The sequence below is a fragment of the Monodelphis domestica genome, chromosome 2 (genome assembly GCF_027887165.1).
Source record: "Monodelphis domestica isolate mMonDom1 chromosome 2, mMonDom1.pri, whole genome shotgun sequence".
Taxonomy (NCBI): Eukaryota; Metazoa; Chordata; class Mammalia; order Didelphimorphia; family Didelphidae; genus Monodelphis; species Monodelphis domestica.
In genome coordinates this window covers 426,621,541-426,640,965 of record NC_077228.1, presented here as the reverse complement: position 1 = coordinate 426,640,965, position 19,425 = coordinate 426,621,541, and the positions used below count along the sequence as shown (strand labels likewise).

Here is a 19,425-nt window from a genome sequence, read left to right as displayed (position 1 = left end):
TGTGGCATTGGTCAAGACCCATTTCCATATTATTGATATTTGCACCTGGGTGATCATTTAGAGTCTATATCCCCAATCATATCCCCATTGACCCATGTGATCAGTTGTTTTCCTTCTGTGTTTCTACTCTCACAGATCTTCCCTCTGAATGCAGATAGTGTTCTTCCTTATAAGTCCTTCAGAATTGTCCTCGATCACTGCATTGCTATTCATAGAGAGGTCCATTACATTAGATTCTCCTGCTCCTTTCACTCTGCATCAATTCCTGGAGGTCTTTCCAGTTTACATGGAATTCCTCTAGGTCAATATTCCTTTGAACACAATAGCATGCCATCACCACGAGATATCACAATTTGTTCAGCCATTCCCCAATAGAAGGGCATCCCCTCATTTTCCAAATTTTTTTTTGCCACCACAAAGAGAGCAGCTATGAATATTCTTGTACGAGTCTTTTTCCTTATTATCACTTTGGATCAAAGGGAAGGCAGTATTTTAGCACCGTTTGGGCATAGTTCCAAATTTTCTTCCAGAATGGTTGAATGAATTCACAACTCCACCAGCAATGTAGTAATGTCCCAATTTTGCCACATCCCCTCCAACATTTATTACTTTCCTTTGCTATCATGTTAGCCAATCTGCTAGGTGTGAGGTAGTACCTCTGAGTTGTTTTGATTTGCATTTCTCTGATTATAAGAGATTTAGAACACTTTCATGTGCTTATTAATAGTTTTGATTTCTTCATCTGAAAATTGCCTACTTATGTCCCTTGCCCATTTATCAATTGGGGAATGGCTTGATTTTTTGTACAATTGATATAGCTCCTTATAAATTTGAGGATTTAGACCTTTGTCAGAGTTTTTGTTATAACTATTTTCCTAATTTGTTGCTTCTCTTCTAATTTTAGTTGCACTGATTTTGTTTGTACAAAAACTTTTTAGTTTAATATAATCAAAATTATTTAATTTACATTTTGTATTTTTTTGTAATTCTTGCTTAGTCTTAAAATCTTTCCTTTCACAAATATCTGCCATGTATATAATTCTGTGTTCACCTAATTTACTTATAGTTTCCTTCTTTATATTCAAGTCATTCACCCATTCTGAGTTTATCTTGGTGTAGGGTGTGAGATGTTGATCCAAACCTAATCTCTCCCATACTGCTTTCCAATTTTTCCAGCAGTTTTCATCAAATAGTGGATTTCTGTCCCAAAAGCTGGGACAACTTGATCTTATTGAAGCCCCTAAAGAAGAAAATTTAAAAAAAAAAACATTTTCCTTCCCTTCTCTCTCTTTCTTATTTACCTTTTCTTGTTTCTCTTGATCTTTATGTTTGGATATCAAAATTTCCACTTAGTTCTTTTCTTTACAAATACTTGGAAATCTTTTATTTTGTTGAATGTCCATACTTTCTCCTGGAAGTATATAGTCAGTTTTGGTGGGTAGGTAATCCTTGGTAGAAGACCCAATTCTCTTCCCTTTCTGAATATAATATTCCAAGCCTTGTTGTCCTTTAAGGTGGAAGCTGTCAGATCTTGTGTATTCCTGATTGGTGCTCCTTGATATCTAAATTGTATCTTTTTGACTTCTTGTAAATTTTTTCCCTTAGCTTGGAAGCTCTTAAATTTGACAAATGCATTCCTGGGGGTTGGGGGGGTTGCCTTTTGAGGATTTAGTGTAGAGGGTGTTCTATGAACTCTTTCAATGTCTATTTTTCCCTCTTGTTCAAGAACATCAGGGCAGTTTTCTTGGATAATTTCTTGTAGTATGATGTCAAGGTTTCTGTTTATTTCTGGGTTTTCAGGTAGACCAATGACTCTCAACTTGTCTCTTCTAGATCTGTTTTCTTGGTCAGTCATCTTCTCAGTGAGAAATTTCATGTTTCCTTCTATTTTGTCCGTTTTTTGATTTTGCTTTATTAATTCTTGCTGCTTTATGAGATTATTGTCTTCTGATTGCCCAATTCTGGTCATTAAAGACTGGTTTTCAGCTATAATGTTTTGATTTCCCTTTTTGGTTTGGTCTATGCTGTTTTTTCATGGCTTCCAGCTGTTTAATTTTGGTGCCTAAATTATTTATCATTTCACTTGATTTCTGGGTTTCTTTCTCCAATTGGGAGTTCCTGTCTTTTAAACTGTTATTTTCTTTTTGAACTATTTCCCACTTTTCTTGTCAATATTCTTCCATCTTTTTCATAAGCTCCAATTTACATTTTTCAAGAGCTGTGGCCAATTTCCTTTTTTTTTGGGGGGGGGGGAAGGTTTGGATGCAATTATTTGTTCATCCTCTTCTACTATTTCTTCTGTAGTCTGGATTTTTACTCCAAAAAAATATCCAGGGTCAAAGCCTTCTTTTTCTTCTTGGTATTGGGAAGTGTTTTTTTCTCCCCTGGGCATTGTTTGCCATCACTATGCTGGTTTTTCCTTCCCTTTCCAGTCAGAAGCATGAGTGAGGAGGGCAGACTCTGTGTATGGAGCTAAGGAGTGAGGTTTTTGCCTGAGGTCACCTCTCCAGTCTCTGGAGCTTCTATTGTTTGTAGCCCTTCTCTGCACTATCTCCATACTCATGGTCTGCATTCTTTCACCTGTTGGGGTCTCAAGTCTAGCGTTTCCCAAGGGTAGGTCTTTGGTGGACTTAGTCAGCTGCCAAGGACTTAAAGGTACCCCTCACTCACTCACTGATTCTAGAGCACGCTGGCTTTGAGTCTAGAGCACAGGCTCCATAGGTGGGATGGGGGAGGATGGATCAGCTCGCATTTTGGTGGAAGTTATTTCATTCCCTTATAGTGTGGAAATGCCCAAATCCCATTTACCTTCAATTCTACACCCTACTGTGGAGTCCCTTTGTTCATATGGATTTGGGGTTTTTTGGCCTTTTGACATAGTCTATATTGGTAGGAGATGAGGAGAGGTAGATTCCTGTGTCTAAACTGCAGCCATGTTTACCCAAAAGTTGAGAAATGATTTTTTAACAAAAACATTCTGACCTTTTGCAATAAAAATTCTTTTCTTCCTTCCTTTTGTTCTTCCCTCCTCAGGGAATAAACAATTTGATATAGGTTATTTCAGTGTTGCCATGCAATACACATTTTCTTATTCTTCATGTCATGAAAGAAGATATATATTGCACATAGAAGAAAAAACTCATGAAAGAAATAAAGCAAGAAATGGTATGATTCAATCTGATTTTATATAGCATTTTTCATCATGAGTCCCTTGGGGTTGTGTTGGGTCCTTGCATTGCTGATAATTGTTTAGTCATTCACAGTTAATCATTGTATATGTCTGTAACTGTAAACAAGGTTCTGATTGTGCTCACTTCACTTTGCATCATTTCTTACAAGTCTTTACAAATTTTTCTGACGTCATCCTGTTCGTTGTTTCTTAAAGCACAATAACATTTTATTGCAACAATATGCCATAGCTTGTTTAGTCACTTCACTTCACATTACTTTATACAAGTCTTTCCAAGTCTCTCTAAAATCATTCTATTCTTTGTTTCTGGTGGCCCAATAACATTCCAGTATTGCATGGACTAGTCCCTTCTCATCCCTGTGAGCTGGTTTCCTTCTGCTTTTCCTTTTTTGAGGTGTGTGTGTGTGTGTGTGTGTGTGTGTGTAGATAGATATCTTTGAGTGGGCTAGGAGCATTGCTTATTTTCCTATTTTAGTTCCTGGAAGCTTCTGTTTAATTTTTAAAACCTTATGTAACTTAGAAACAAATTATATTTACAGCGTTCCTGGACATTACTGCCCTTCCCACATACTTCAATTTAGTCAAACTGGCCTTCTCTCTGCTCTTTCCACATTACACACCATCTCTCATTTTTTTCCTCTGCACTGACCATCCTTCTATGCCTGGAATTTAATCCATTTTAATTCCATGTCATATAATCCTTTTCTCCCTTTAAAACACAGTTCTAAGCACCATCTTCTACATAAAGCCTTTTTTCATTCTCTCTAACTTATAGTGATCACCTTCCCAAAATGTCTTATATTTTACTAATTTACATATATTTGTTGCTAGGTGGTAAAGTGGATGAGAGCTGTGCCTGGATTCAAGAACTGAGTTCACATCTGGTCTCAGATTCCAGGCACTTACTAGCTGTATGACTCTGGGGAAGCCACTTAACCCTCTTTGCCTCAGTTTAATCATCTGAAAAATGGACAGGCGAGGGAAAGGCCAAACTACTCTAGTATCTCTGCCAAGAAAACCCCAAATGAGGTCAACAAAGAATTAGGAACAACTAAAAAATGACTGAACTACAACAACAAATATATTTGCAATTATTCACTTTATATTTTTCTATGGATGTGTGTGTATACATATATGTATATTTACATATGTATTATAAATTTATATATGTATTTATAATTATATATTTAACTCTCATCTTCCTCATTAGAAGAGGGAGAGTAGTGTTTCATTTTTTAAACTTGTATGCCCAATGCCTAACATAGCAAATATTATGATATTTATTAAACACTTTCTAATTGATTGAAAAATAGCTGTTAGCTCCTTTAATGCAATAGCGAGTATTTGCCTTTAATAATTTTCAGAGTATCTATTATCTAGTATTATGCTAGTACACAGTAAGCAATTACTTAAACAGTAGACAGAGAGCCACACCTAGAGACAGGAGGTCCTAGGTTCAAATCTGGCCTCAGACACTTCCTAACTGTGTGACCCTGGGCAAGTAACTTAACCTCCACTGCCAAGCCCTTACTGCTCTTCTGCTTTAGAACTAATACATAGTATTGAATCTAAGATGGAAGGTAAGCTTTTAAAAATACACAAACACACACAAACATGCACATGCAATATTATAAAACTGTAGGGGTTTTAAATACAATCATCAGAAATACTTACCACTTGGAGATACAATTACTGGCTGAAGAAGTCTCTGTTCTCCACCTGGAGGAATGTTCAATGCAATGACAAGCACTGTACCCAAAGTAGTCCCAACCCATAAACATGGGGAAGGTGAAGAATCAGTCTTTCTTGTATAAGTTTCACAGAAATGAAGAGCTGAAATTGCTTCTCGGGATTCTTTGTCAATACTGGTTACACTTGAACTCCGTGACCGACTGAAGGAATTGTCTTTTATATCTGAAACAATCATAAATTTGTTTTATATATCCCAGTTAATGCTATACTATTCTTCTGGTTTTCTCATATACCCAACCTAAGAGCTATTATTGGTGATTTACTCTCTAATTCCACTTACATCCAATCAAGCTATTTAAGTTTTGGTGACTCTAAGTCCACAAAATCTTCTGTTTCATTACTAATAAAGACTACAGTAGCTGCTTAGATGTGATCTCCTTGTCTCTATCCTCTTGCCTTCTCTAATTTACCCATATACCTCCAATACTAATATTTCTACATGTCATATCTGATCATATTAGTCCTCTCACCACCTTTTCCTTCCAGGATAAAATATACTTTTTTGCACTTAAAACCTTTCATAACCTTTCTCCAAACTATTAAAAAAACATTTCATCTAACTTCCCCTCATGATTCCTGCCAAGTTGGTCTACTTTCTATTCCTCATACGTGACATTTCCTTCTCCATGCCTTCATAGTGGCTGTCTTTCCTGCCTTTCTCTCATCTCTATTTCTTACAGCCACCAAAGAGCAAAGAGGCCATTTTCAATCTGTTCCTTTTCCTTCAAAATTACTTGAATTTACTTGGAAAACATTTTAAAATTATCTCCATGTATACTACATATAATTTTGGTATTGGAACAAAGTTCAGCATCCATCTAGTAGAATCAATACTAGAAAAATTAATCCCACTACAGCTTCTGGGGGCCTGTTGTTTCATTCTATCAGACTATGACAACTGAAGATAGGAATTGATTCTCTTTTCTGTCTTTGTATTTACAACACTTAGCATGGACAATAGGGGCTTAATAAATATTGGTTCTCTTGAACTGAATTAAATTATACAATCAATGAACATTTATTAGGTGTATACTATTTGAAATATATTTTAATAGGCAAAGATAAATAAGAAATAGTCCCTGTCATCTAAGAATACATATTTAGAGGCTTTCCCTGATGCCACCTACTAAAAACTTCTTTGAGTTTTTTTTTTTTCAAAACTGCTGCTTGGCATACATATTCTGTATTACAATTATTTAATATTTGTCTCAATCTTTTAAAATATTAAAAAGGAAATATAATTCAATTTTAGAACACAAAGCAGACAAATTCCAATAACTTCTAATTATTACATTTGATAGATTAATTCATAAACCTAATTGTACATGCTGTACTCAAGACACATTTTCAAAACTGGAATATATGTTCTCATGTTCTAATTTGGGAGGCCAACATATATAACAGTTTTTAGCTGCTAGTTGGATGTAACGACACAGTGATTTTCAGATATGGTGACACAGCAGAATTGTGACAATGTGTCTTGATAGTTGAAAGGAATTTGGAACTGAGACCCTTTCTTTTCTTTGTTTTTCAGTAGATTTATCTGAGAAAATCAGGGAAAAGAGGAAGCTATAGCACATGCATAAGTTGTAATAGTCCTGTCCAATGACACAGAAGACATATTAGAGGACCTAAATCTATCAATGCTGACATTCTCATTATTCCTATTTCTGGAAATTAGAAGAGAGAAGGAAACTCCACCTAATATAAGGATGGCTTAATGGTTTACTTTGCAGGGGTAAAATGAGGGTTTTTTAACTCCTTCATGGACAACAAAAATATAATTTCACAGGGCATTTAGTCACTTTATTGGAGTGTTTAAATTATTGAAGGTTATGGGCCAACATTTATTGCAGATTATAAGGAAACAGAAAAACTCTAGAAAGAACTATAAGCTTAAATGTAAGTTAGTTTGATTCTTGGTGACTTTAATACAAAGATGAGTATAGATGAGGATATTAATAATCTATATCTCACCATTACTCATAAGTGTCAAACTTTCTTGATCAAAACCTCTAACATTCTTATCTGACTTTTAGACTTACTTATCTTTGTAACTTCTTTTCCAGCCTTCAGTTTTGTATATCCACTTGCCCCTTAGACATCTTAATTCAACATATACAAAACTGAACTCATCTTTCTTTCCCAACCTTTCATTTTTCCTAAATTTTATAAAATCCTAAAACCCTGATTGCTGCTAAGGGCACAAACATCCTGCCAGGTCACATTGCCTCAACACCATGTCATCCTCAACTCCTCACTCTCTTCTCCATGCCCAATCTGTTGCTAGGTCTTATATATTTACAATAACATCTCTCATACACATGCCCCATTCTCTCCTCTTATCCTGCCACCAACATGCTATGGATTTTCATTGCTTTGTGCCTGGATTACTTCAGTAGGTGCTAGCTGGTAACCCTGCTTCAAGTTTCTCCTCATTCTATTAAATTCTCCACTAAGGAGTCAAATTGATTTTCTTAAAAAACACAAGCCTACCTACTATCTATTACCTCCAGGTTCAAATATAAAATCCTCTGACTTTCAAGCAATTACTACCTCTCTAGTCCTCTTATACTTTACCCTTACCCACAAACTCTATGATCTGGTGACACAGGGCTCCTTGTTCTTCTTCCTCAATCACAGCACTCCATCTGCCAAGCATGTCCAGCATGCTTACAATGCTCTCTCCTTTTCACTATCTCCTAGCTTCCCAAGTTTTCTTCTTCAATTTTGTCTCATCTTCTGAAAGAATTCTTCCACAATTCTCTTTAAAGTGCTTTCCTTCTAAGACAACTCTGAATTTATCATGTACATGTTTTGTTTGTAAATAGTATGTTTTTCTTTGTATCCTCAATGTGTAGCACAGTGGCTGGCTATACTCTTAATAAATGCTAGTCGAGGAAGAGTCAAGATGGTGGTGAAGTAGCATGGAAATCCTAAAACTGTTCTGAATATCCTTCCAATCTTTGAAGAGCACCTCAAGAGGACAGAAGTCAAAGCAGGACAAGCAAGGGGGTTCTTCAGGACGAGCAAGGGGGTTCTTCCACGAAACACAACATGAAGGTAAGCAGACAGAGTAGATTTACATAATAGAAGGGGGAACCAACCAGCGGCAAAACTGCACAAGGAAAAGTGTGGGCTGACCATCCACACACACACTGACTACACCAGAATAGAACTAGGGCCTGGGCAACCTTGGGATTCTGGGATGTGGGCTATACTAACAAAAAGCACCCCAGACCTACCCCAGAAGGTTCCAGACCCTGGCAGTGAGATTCAGAGCTCCATAGCACTAGGTCCACTTGGGTCTTTACTATAGACACAAATAGCAGCAGTTGTAATGAAGATAGATTCAGAGCAAAACACTGTGAAGTGTGCTACACCACCACCACCAACAACAACAAAAAATACCTCAAACCTACTCTTGGAAATCCCAGGCTTGGGGACTAAGGTCAGAGCTCTATAGTACTGGACTCATTCAGGCCTCTGACAAGGTAGTGAAGACAGACCCAAGGCAAAACCCTATGAGCCAGTGGCTAAGATATAAATGAGTAGCAAATTGCAGGACTCCTTAAGCAGGAAAATGAGCAAACAGTAGCAAAGAAAGCTCTTAACCTGGGAAATTTTCTATGGAGAAAAAGAGAAAAAACAGAAGCAATAGGACAAGATAGAAAAACAAGCAAATACATGCAAACTCTCCAAAAAAAAATTGGAAACTGGTCACAAGCTCTGGAAGAACTCAAAAAGAAGTTCAAAATGAAATAATACAGGTAGAAGAAAATGGGAAGAAAAGTGAGAAAAAGAAATGAAAGTAATGAAAAAAGAAAAATTGGTCAAATGGAAAGAAAGATACAGAAATCAAATGAAGAAATAAGCAGAGTTAAAACCAGAATTGATCTACTGGAGGAAAAAACAAAAAAGTGCAATGATGAAAAGAATATCCTGAAAGGTAGAAGAGACCAAATGTAAAAGGAGAATCAAAAGATAAAAATGGATGAAAATAAGTCTTTAAAAACCAGAATTGGACAAGTTGTAGCTAATGATTTCATAAGACATCAAGAATAGAACAAAATGAAAAAATGAAAAAAAAAACAGAAGAAAATACATAATTTTTCAATGAAAAAACAACTGACCTGAAAAATCCAGGAGAGACAATTTAAAAACCATTAGACAATCTGAAAATCATGTCCAACAAAACAAAAACAAAAACAAAACTAGACATCATATTATAAGAAATTATCCAAGAACACTGTCCTGATATTCTTGAACAAGAGAGCAAAATATAGCTTGAAAGAATCCACAGATCACTACCTGCAATAAATCCCAAATGACAACTCCTAGGAATTTTATAGCCAAGTTCAAGAGCTTGCAGGCCAAAGAGAAAATATTGAGAATGACCAGTAGGAAACAATTCAGATATCATGGAGCTCTAGTCAAGATTACACAGGATCTAGCAGCTTCCACACTGTAAGACTATAAGACTTGCAGTAAGATATTCCAGAAGACAAGAGAACTGGGTCCACAACCAAGAATCACCTACCCATCAAAACTGACCACATACTTTCAGGGGAAAGGATGGCCATTTAATAAAATAGATTTCCAACCATTCCTGAAGAAAAGACCAGAATTAAACAAAATTTGACGTCCAAATGCAAAATCCAAAAGAAGTATAAAAAGATAAATAAGAGAAAAAAATTTAGGGTTTCAATAAGGTCAAATGGACTATATTCCTATAAATGACATCTATATAAGAAAATGATCTTTGTTTCCCAGGAATAATGTTTGAAAATGACCAAATAAAATAATGTCTAAAAGGAAAAAAAAAGATAAATGGCATCTATAACTCTTAAAAATTGTTATCATTATCATAGTAGATAGAAGAAATATACACAGGCAGAGGGTCTGGTATTAATCTATTTAGGATAACACATAAAAATATTAGGGAGAAAAAGAAGATTGTACTAAGAGAAAGACATAGTAAGAAGTAAAATGGGGTAAATTATAACACATAAAGAGGCACATAGGGGAGAGAATACTATTACAAGAAGAGGAGGTGGTGACAGGCAATTAATTCTTAAACCTTACTCTCATTAGAATCTCTTCAGGGAAGGAAGAACAACCAGATTCATTGGAGTATAGAATCCTATCTTACCTATTCAGAATTAGAAGGGGAATAAGAAAAGGGTATGTGGGGAGGGGAATAATATTAGGGAGGGAAAATTTTGGGGGGGTGATTAAAAGACCCTAAAGAGAAATAGGAGGGTAATAAGAAGGGAGGTTGTAGGAAGAGGAGTAAAATAAGGAAAGGTGAAGGGGAGTGATTAAAAGCAAAACACTGGTGTGAAGGGAAAGGGTAAAAGAAGAACAGAAGGATTAAAAAAGGAAATCAAAATGATGGGGAACACATATATGGTAATCATAACTGTGAATGTGAATGGGATGAAGTCACCCATAAAACAAGCAGATAGCAGTGTAGATTAAAAACCAAAATCGTACTATATATATTGTTTATAAGAGACATATTTGAGGTAGGTAGACACACACAGAGTAAAGGTAAGAGGTTGGAGCAGAATTTATAGGGCATCAACTGAGATAAAAGAATACAAGAGTTTCAATCATAATCTCAGATAAAGTGATAGCAAAAATAGATCTGATTAAAAGATGTAAGGAAGGTAATTACATCTTAATAAAAGGCAGTATAGACAATGAAGACATGTTAGTACTCAACATACATGCACCAAACAGTATAGCAACCATATTTTTAAAGGAGAAACTAATGGAGCTAAAAGAGGAAATAGATAGTAAAACTATATTAGTGGGGGACCTCAACCTTACCCTATCAAATCTAGATAAATTAAACCAAAAAATAAATAATAAGTAGAGAAGTGAATGAAATTTTAGAAAAATTAGAGTTAAGAGATATCTAGAGAAAACTGAGTAGGTATAAAAAGGAATATACTTTTTTTTCGGCTGCATAAAGTACATATACAAAGATTGACCATGTATATTCAACTCAGTCTACCAAAACACTAGTTTAAAATGCATATATTAAGATCCTAAAAGACTACTGGATAGGTGGATGCATGGGCAATAACTCTGATCAAAGATGGTCCAATTGCTTATATAAAGTTGAAGTCTTTCCTATACTTCTGTTTGTAGGTGATATTGTATTGTTCCCATCTATCTCTGGAACACTGAAAAAATCTCCTGAGATCCATAATCCTTCAAAAGAGTTTGGCATAACTACTTACAAAGGAAAATTCCAGTCTATGAACTATATTCAGAGTTATATAGGAAGACTATAGATATGGTTCCTCAGTCATATCTCAGATAGATTTAACAGCCAGTTAGTGAACTAAATAATAGTAAGTCAGTATTTGGACAATTCACAGCTCTTTCAATTACTAAAGCTTCTTCCAAAACAAGAAGCCATTTTTTAAAGAGATACTCTTCTAGTAATGCTCTATGGAGGCAAATGATAAAATAGCACAATTTTGGAGAAATAACAAAGATTATGGAAGAGAAAATGGAGAAATTTATGTTGGTTACAAATAGGCTGAAAATTATTTATGAAACAATGAATTTTATGCAAAAATTGCATCAAAGTTATCAAAACCATGTAGTCCTAGGAGTAGAAAGTTGGTAAATCATCTAGCTAAACTGAGAGATAATGGATGCACAAGCTGTATATTGCATAGATATCCCCATAATGTTAAGAGTCATAAAGGAAGGCTCATAAACAGTGCGGTGATTCCACCTTAGAGAATTTACAAAAAGACATGGACAAAAGTGGAAGGGGATAAGAAGACACAATCAGGTTATCTCACTACTGGAGGGATTCCCTAATGAAAAGGACTAAGATTCACCAAAGTATTATTTTTAAATAAATTGGTTTACGATGCCAATGCTTTCTATTGGAGGAAACCAAAATATAATATTATTGATTCTAGAATATGTCAATGAACTATTTACAAAGGGAAAGGTAATTTGTTTTTAAAGGCATCATGTCTTCAAGAATAATTCACAACCATAATCTAATTTTTTGTGACAGTTATTACATTTTATTAAGAGAATACCAGAGACTTGGATTTCAGCAAATCAATGAACAGTTAATTACTTTTGCTAACTGTGGATAAGATGGAGAGATATTGCTCTTCTAATCAGAATAACCTCCTGGTTAGCTTTCAAAGCCCTTCACAATCTTATCTAAACCATTTTTCCAGCCTCACTGGACACAATACTCTCTCTGCCCTTGGCAATTCAGACAAATAGTCTTTCTCTCTGTTATTCACAGATATATCATGCTATCCTCTGCATCCTTGTCTTTGCTCAGGCTGTCCCCCATGGATAGAATACAGCATTCCTTCCTACCTGAACTTCAAAGTTTATTTCTTCCTTCAAGACATAGATCAAATAAGACTTTCTATATGAAGTCCTTCCTGAGATTTTCAAGTCCTGGTGTGCTCCTTCTCAAACTATACTGTATTTAACTTCTCCAAATTTATTTGCCTTTATCCATTTTATATTTACTCTCTATATAGTTTTATATGAACTTGTTGCCTCTATTACAAAGTACACTCCTTTAGAGATGTTTTCATTCATTTTATTTGTATTTCTAGTGATTAGAACAGGGCCTGCCTAGTATATAATAAGTGCTTAATAAAAGGTTATTAATTGATTATAAGATTGTATAATTAAGTAGACTTGGAATTAAATATATGATCATTGTTGTCATTAACTGATTAAAGTAATCTCTAGCAGAGAACTCTGGGAATTTGTTCTGATCCCTTAAAAGGCAACATTTTTATCAATAATGTTTATAAAACATACATGGCATTTTCAAATTTTCAAGTGACATAAAACTCAGAGGGATAACTTACATATTAAAAGAGAAATCCAGGACCTACAAATATCTCTCTATGCGTGAAGATTGGCAGAAAAATGAGAAGATGGCATTTAATGGAGGTAAATGAACTATATTTGGGTTTAAAAACATTAACAAATACAAAAGTACTGAACAAGGCAAGTATAGATACACAATAAAGCATATGGAAAAGATTTCAGTTCTATGCACTTTCATTTAGGGTAAAAAATGAAATACTATCTTCCAGATTTGAATCTAAGAGTTTGGAAAGACCGATCAAGGAATTGTGAATATCTGAGATTTTCCTTTAGCCTTTCTTCCCCCACATATGCATTTATCTGCTATTGAATTATAGGATAAGTCATTTATAAGAAATACTTTCAGCAGGTCTTATTTTTAAATCTTCCCGTTATGGTTATCAAAATTTAAATACTACCAATTTAATTTTTTAACTTACCTAAATCAGGCTTCAGCTCTGTAGGTAAGCTTAACTTCCTTGACATCTTGGCTGTAAGACAAAATGTGTCTTTAAATTTAGAGATACATATATAGTCCATATATGTGCATATGTGTTTGTATATACATATGTGTACATAAAAAGGCCTTTTATTAGTCTTTAAAATTAGGCAAAGCCAGTTCTGCTCACTAACTTTAAATGTCATAACCACTAGTCCTTTCCTTTACAAGTACAGTTGTATAATAGTTATTAGCATACATTCTTATTCTATATATGAAAAACAGTATTTTAGATGCCATAATCCCATACTCATATCTAATAAACAATATTATCATAAGGATTAGTATAATGATCAATTTCTTAATATGAACAAAATATTATTTGTTGCTGAGAAACAGATAGTTATTTGTGGTTCTAAGAACTATCAGATTGTTGCTCATTAATCTTGCTTTTGCATTTCCTGGAAATTAACACCTACTTAATTGCTTTTTTTTACTAAAATCTCCAATAAGTTACTCTTACCTTACTTCCAGCTAGTAACCTAGAAATTCTTTTCATCATCATTAATTTTTAATTACCCTTTAAAAACCACAGGAAGGTTTTAGTCAGAAGAGAATGGTACTTTTACCCAGGTTGATGCAATAGAGTCAGGGGGAGGGGGGAAGGTAGGAAGACAAAGCTTAGAAAGTTTTCATTTTCTCAAATCTTCAGTGTGCCTTCATTATATATTTGAATTTAATTCCCAGGACATAGGATACTTTTATTTTGATGCACATATACAACAACATCACAAAGTCAAATCAAAATGAGCCTTCAGATGAGTCACTTTTTGAGATAATCCGTGCTTTGATTTGATTTGATTTTGATCAATGCCATTTTCAGGGAGGTAAGAACTAATATTTACTCAGCACTTTTACAGTTTGCAAATGCATTACATCCATTCTCTAATTGGAGCCTCACCAGTTATGTGAGTGTTGGGTACAAGAGGTATCTATCATTCACAGAAGATAGAAATGAGTCTCAAAGTAGTTAAGTATCTTGCCAATGGCCACACAGCTAGTAAGTGTCAGTGGTAGAAATTGAAACCAGATTCCCCTAAGTTTCAACTACTGCACTCCATCCATTATGCATTACTGTCCTTCTAGTGGAAGAGTTAATTACATGGTAATATTCAATTTAATAATGCAATTAATAAAAAAGAACAGGAACATTTTCAACCCCTATGCTTACTCAGTACTAATCTAGTAGAGAAACTTGTTTATACTATAGTCTCTTTATCAAAACCCCAACTATGTTACCAATTATGATGTCAAACAAGGGCAGTAGAAATAAATGTCTCATAATAGTTCTTAGTACACATGCAAATAGTGTTTTCTAGCTGAAATCTGGGAATGTATATAAATAACTTATTTTATTTTTATTTGCTGTTATCAACACACTAATGAATCTCTCAGAAATAAACCTATGAACTTTTAAAATATAAATACCACTACATTTCCTCTTCAAGGCTACAAAATATATGCTAATTAAGGGTTTACTTCCCCACTAAAAGAATGACTTTAAATCAGTGTTAGGACAATGGTATTTAAGTAGGTTTTGGAAAGAGATCTTAGCAGCTTGATGTAAGAGTTAAAAAAAACTGACCTTGGAACCAAAGAGTCCTGAATTCAAATTCTATCTCTGAAAAATACTCTGAAAATACTCTGTGTGACCCTGGACAAATCACTGAATCTCTTTTATGCTCTGAATAACTCTCTAAAACTATAAGTTGAATAGATGATGCAGATATGGCTCGGCAGGAAGGAGTTTCTTCATTGAGGAAATTCCAGATTTCCTTTTTAATTTTTAATTTAAAAAGTTAGTCACTATCATTATACTTTGAGAAAAAAAGGAAGAAAATTAAATTTTAACCTCAATATTTTGCAAAATTCACATTCTTGTTTATAAGAAATGGTGAAATTTAGGTTTCATTCTGGTTCTATTTGCCTATATAATATTTTATTCAGAAATGGCATGATAAACTAGAACATATTTAATTTGTCCTTTTTGTTTTGCTGAAGTCTAATTATAATACCACCACCATCTTACATTCATATAGTTTCTCATAAGCTATGTTCATTTTTGGTTATATCAATTTACAAATCTGTTGTATTAAAGAAGATTTAACAGTTGCAAATCATTTTTATATTCTTTATCTCCTTAGATCACCAAAGCAACTCTATGAAGTATTTATCAGGGCATATTATCATCATCCTAAAGAAGAATCTGAGACTCAGATAGATGTGATTTACAGACGGTCACATTGCTAATAAATAATAGATGTGAGATTCTACCCACATTTCATGACTCTATTCTATATTACTTCTGTTCTACATAACAAGTTTTCAAATTCTTAAAGATACTTGTCATTACCTGTGGGCAGACTAAACATGCCCTGTTCCTTCAACTGAAAATTCTCTTTATGTTCTAGGTGTTACCTTCAAAATATACTCTAATTTGTCTAATTATTTCATCAAATCTTATGCCTACAACTGAACTCAATGCTCTAGATATGGCCTGACCTGGCTTGAATATAACATAATTATTATCTCCCTCATTCTAGATACTGACAATTATAATAAAGTCTAGCACTAATTTTTTTTGGCCAAAAAGTAGGTAGAAGAAAATAAAGAATACATGCATACTGACCATTCTTATCACTGTCATTACTCGGGAGGCAAAAGATAATATGACACAGAGAGATAGAAAGAACCTCTTAAAAAAAAATACCCAAACCAAATTGTCCAATGAACACTGAATAAATGTTCACTTTCTACTATGTGCAGAACTATATTAAAGGAAGACATATATTAAATTATGGTCCCTGACTCATACAGCTCTTTAGTACCACACAAAATGTTTAAATGTATGAATCAATTAAAAAAAAAGATTAAGTACTTACTATGTGCCAAACACTACACTGAGAATTGAGGAGACAAACAGAAAAAGGAGATAGTCTTTACTTTCAAAATGATCATACTGTTATTGAGGAAGACAATGGCGTGTAAGAGAGTTCAGCTTCAGGGCAGATGGAAAGTCTCAGAAGTCCTCTGGAAGTATCAAAGTGTCTGTCTCATAGGAGCAGTCATCTATCATTAGGAAGGGGAAAGTGGCCATATGAGCCAAAGTAGAGAGAGGATTCTAGGTTAGCACCAGTAATGTTGGAGAAGGGGGAAAGGGACCATTGTTCACTAGTGGGGAAACATCATCAAGAAGGTCTAGAGTGAGTTCCAGGGCAGGGGAATAAGAAAGTGGTCTGCTTGGTACCAGGTATGGATGGGTCCCTTCAGGTATACTCAATGGGTCTTGTGTATCTAGTGATAGAGATAATGAGCTTTTCCTTGATGCCTGGACACTCTAAGCATACCCTACAAGGTCTAGGAAGAAAGGGAAAAGTAAAAAAAAAAGGTTAAAATGAAATGATTATTTAGAAATTCTAAGAAATAACTAGGCATTGGGAATATTCTAATTTTCTGTTTACTTCAAAAAGTAAACAACTATAAACAACAATATAATTTTAGTAACTTGATGCCAAGTAAATATTTATGTTCCAAATACCAAAACTATATGTAAAAAAAAATATTTCCAATGAATAGAAGGATGAGAGACATTTGTTTTCCCTCTAGTTCAGTTGCTATGATCCCAGAAAGTAAAGGTCAGATAATAGAAAAGATGAGGTATCAATTCATTAAAACAAAGTACAAAAATGTATCTTCTAATCCTGCCTCCACAATCTCTTTAAAAAGTATAAAACATTTTTCTGACTAAATTAGAAGGTAACTTTTGCATTGGCTGGCTGAAGACTGGATACAACCCCTTGGCCTTTCAAAAGCTAAGCCAATTAGCTCAGTAACAGAAGCAGAGTAAAAGAAGGAAGCAGTCTATGGTCAAACAGAGTTGGGGAGGGGAGGGGAAGAAAGAGGATATTATCTTCTACTTGGTCCTTCCCTCACATCAGTAACAAAATTTTGCAGTGGAATCAGTAGGAGATATGAAATCTAGGAGGGAGTAAAGGTAACAGAAAGAGAGCTGGGGTAGGTGGTAGCTTTAAGGAATGTGATCATTGGCAGCAAAGAAGAAAGGCAACTATGGATTAAAGAGAACTAGCTCTGGCAGCTGAGAAACAAACACAGAAAATCTGAGAAGGTTCCCTCAAACCCTTTTATGCTAAGGAAGGAAAAACGTATAGACACCATGAGAAAGGAACACTGGGGCTCCATAGTACTGGAGGCCTCATTTATCTTGACTTTTTGTGTTCTCTATATTTCTGTGCTCACTAGCAGTGTACTCTAAATTTGTGCCCATTCTTTATATGAAACCTTTTCAAGATTTTTTTTTTAGCTACTATCATTATGATGTCATTTTAGTAAATGCATTTACTACTGTTTACAATTTTATAAATGACTTACTATTAAAGGGACATATGAACTACAGTCTTAGAAGTAAAGGCCTAGAGAATATCCCTTTGACCCAAAGTAGTGGACTCCCCCTCTGGAGACCAAAGCTGTGTAGAATTATTTTGCAAGCAACTTCAATTTAAATTTTAGGTTTTCCATCATTCAATCCCTCTTTAAATCTGTTCTTTAAAAAGTATCTCTATTTTGAAATTACTTTCAGGTCTACTCTGTTTCTTAACTTCTTAAAAGCTAATTAAACCTTTCTTCAGAAACAAGTATTCTCATGCCTTTCTATTATTTCCTGCTTTCTACTATGTCAAATTGTAGGGGCAGATTTTTTTCTCCTTTACATTTTTTAAATTATCATAAAACAGTGATTTTAAACATTTTTTGGAGGTCACAAATTCCTTTGATGATCTGGTGAAGTCAATGGACTCCTCAGAATAATGTTTTTAAATATACAAAATAAAACGTGTAGGATTTATGCTGAAATAAAGATATAACTTCTTTTTTCCTATCCAAAGCCACAAATCATGAAAGGTTATGCCTAATTTGAACTTTCTGAATGCGTTTGGTGGGGAGGTTAAATGACTTGTTTGAATACCTGTGGTGCATGAATGCCTTGTGGATTGCTCAAAAGAATGAAGGCCTCATATTCAGAAGACCAAATCCAAGTTCTGCCTTTGACATTGACTGGTTATGCAACCTTTTAGAGCACTGCATGATTCACTTCAGACTCTAACTTGCAGGACAGCTGTTTATATGTAACAGTAGAAGAAATTTCCATTCCAATAAATCACAGATCAGAAAAACTCTTCTAAAATACACATACACATTCATATACACATATACACAAATGCGCATGTATACATAAACATATAGACATTTTTAAAGAATTAATATTGAGCAAATTGGGCAATTTATGCAGATTCAATATAGAGTAAATTACTATAAAAACTATGAACATGCTTTATCAGATTCACAAAAAACCCAAACAAAAACCCAACAAAAAATTAATATTTTGATAGGAATATACAATTTGGGAAGCAAGAGGAAAATTAAAATTAAAAATTTTGGTTTTAGTATTACCACTGGGAGCAATTAGAAACCAGAAAAAAATTATTATTGTTTAAATTATCCTCTTTATAGATCTACACCTAATGTTAATTAAAAGGGTAGGTTTTGTCAACAATTATCATTAACTTAACACAGTTTGGCTAAGGAAAGAATGATTGACAGAATAGGATCATAAACAATTATAGACTCAGTGAGTAGAATGGAAAAAATAAACATTTACTAAATACTAATGATGTGCTAGGTACTGTGATAAACACATTACAATTATTTCATTTGATTCTCACCACAATCTTAAGAGGTAGGTGCTATCATTCCCATTTTGAAGATTAGGAAACTGAGGTAAATAGAAGTTAAGTGACTTGCCTGGGGTCACATAGCTATTAAGAGTCTGGGCCTGAATTTGAACTTGTCTTCTCTGACTCCAGGCCCAGCACTCTATCCACTGTACCATTTGATTGCTAAAGAAAGAAGAAACCTTATAGGCCATATGTCTAACACAAGTAATGATATCCATTTTATTTCCCTACTTAGGCTACTGCAAAAGGGTCCAGAACTCCATTATGGCATATTTGATTTGAACAAAGTGAGACTTAAAGCTTATGCTATTCTTACTCTATAAAAATATTTATTACATAAACAAATCTATTGT

General features: G+C 34.3%; 1 protein-coding gene across 4 annotated transcripts in view; it reads right to left on the bottom strand.

The window, feature by feature from the left end:
- STXBP5 (syntaxin binding protein 5) overlaps positions 1–19,425 on the bottom strand; it is a 213,840-nt gene that overhangs the window by 33,665 nt on the left and 160,750 nt on the right. For all 4 annotated transcript variants that reach the window (XM_056818911.1, XM_056818912.1, XM_003340397.4 and 1 more), the window contains 2 exons: positions 13,264–13,314; positions 4,865–5,104 (listed from right to left, as the gene is read on the bottom strand). In XM_056818911.1, coding sequence (XP_056674889.1) covers positions 4,865–5,104; positions 13,264–13,314 — 291 coding nt within the window. The remainder of the gene's footprint in view (positions 1–4,864; positions 5,105–13,263; positions 13,315–19,425) is intronic.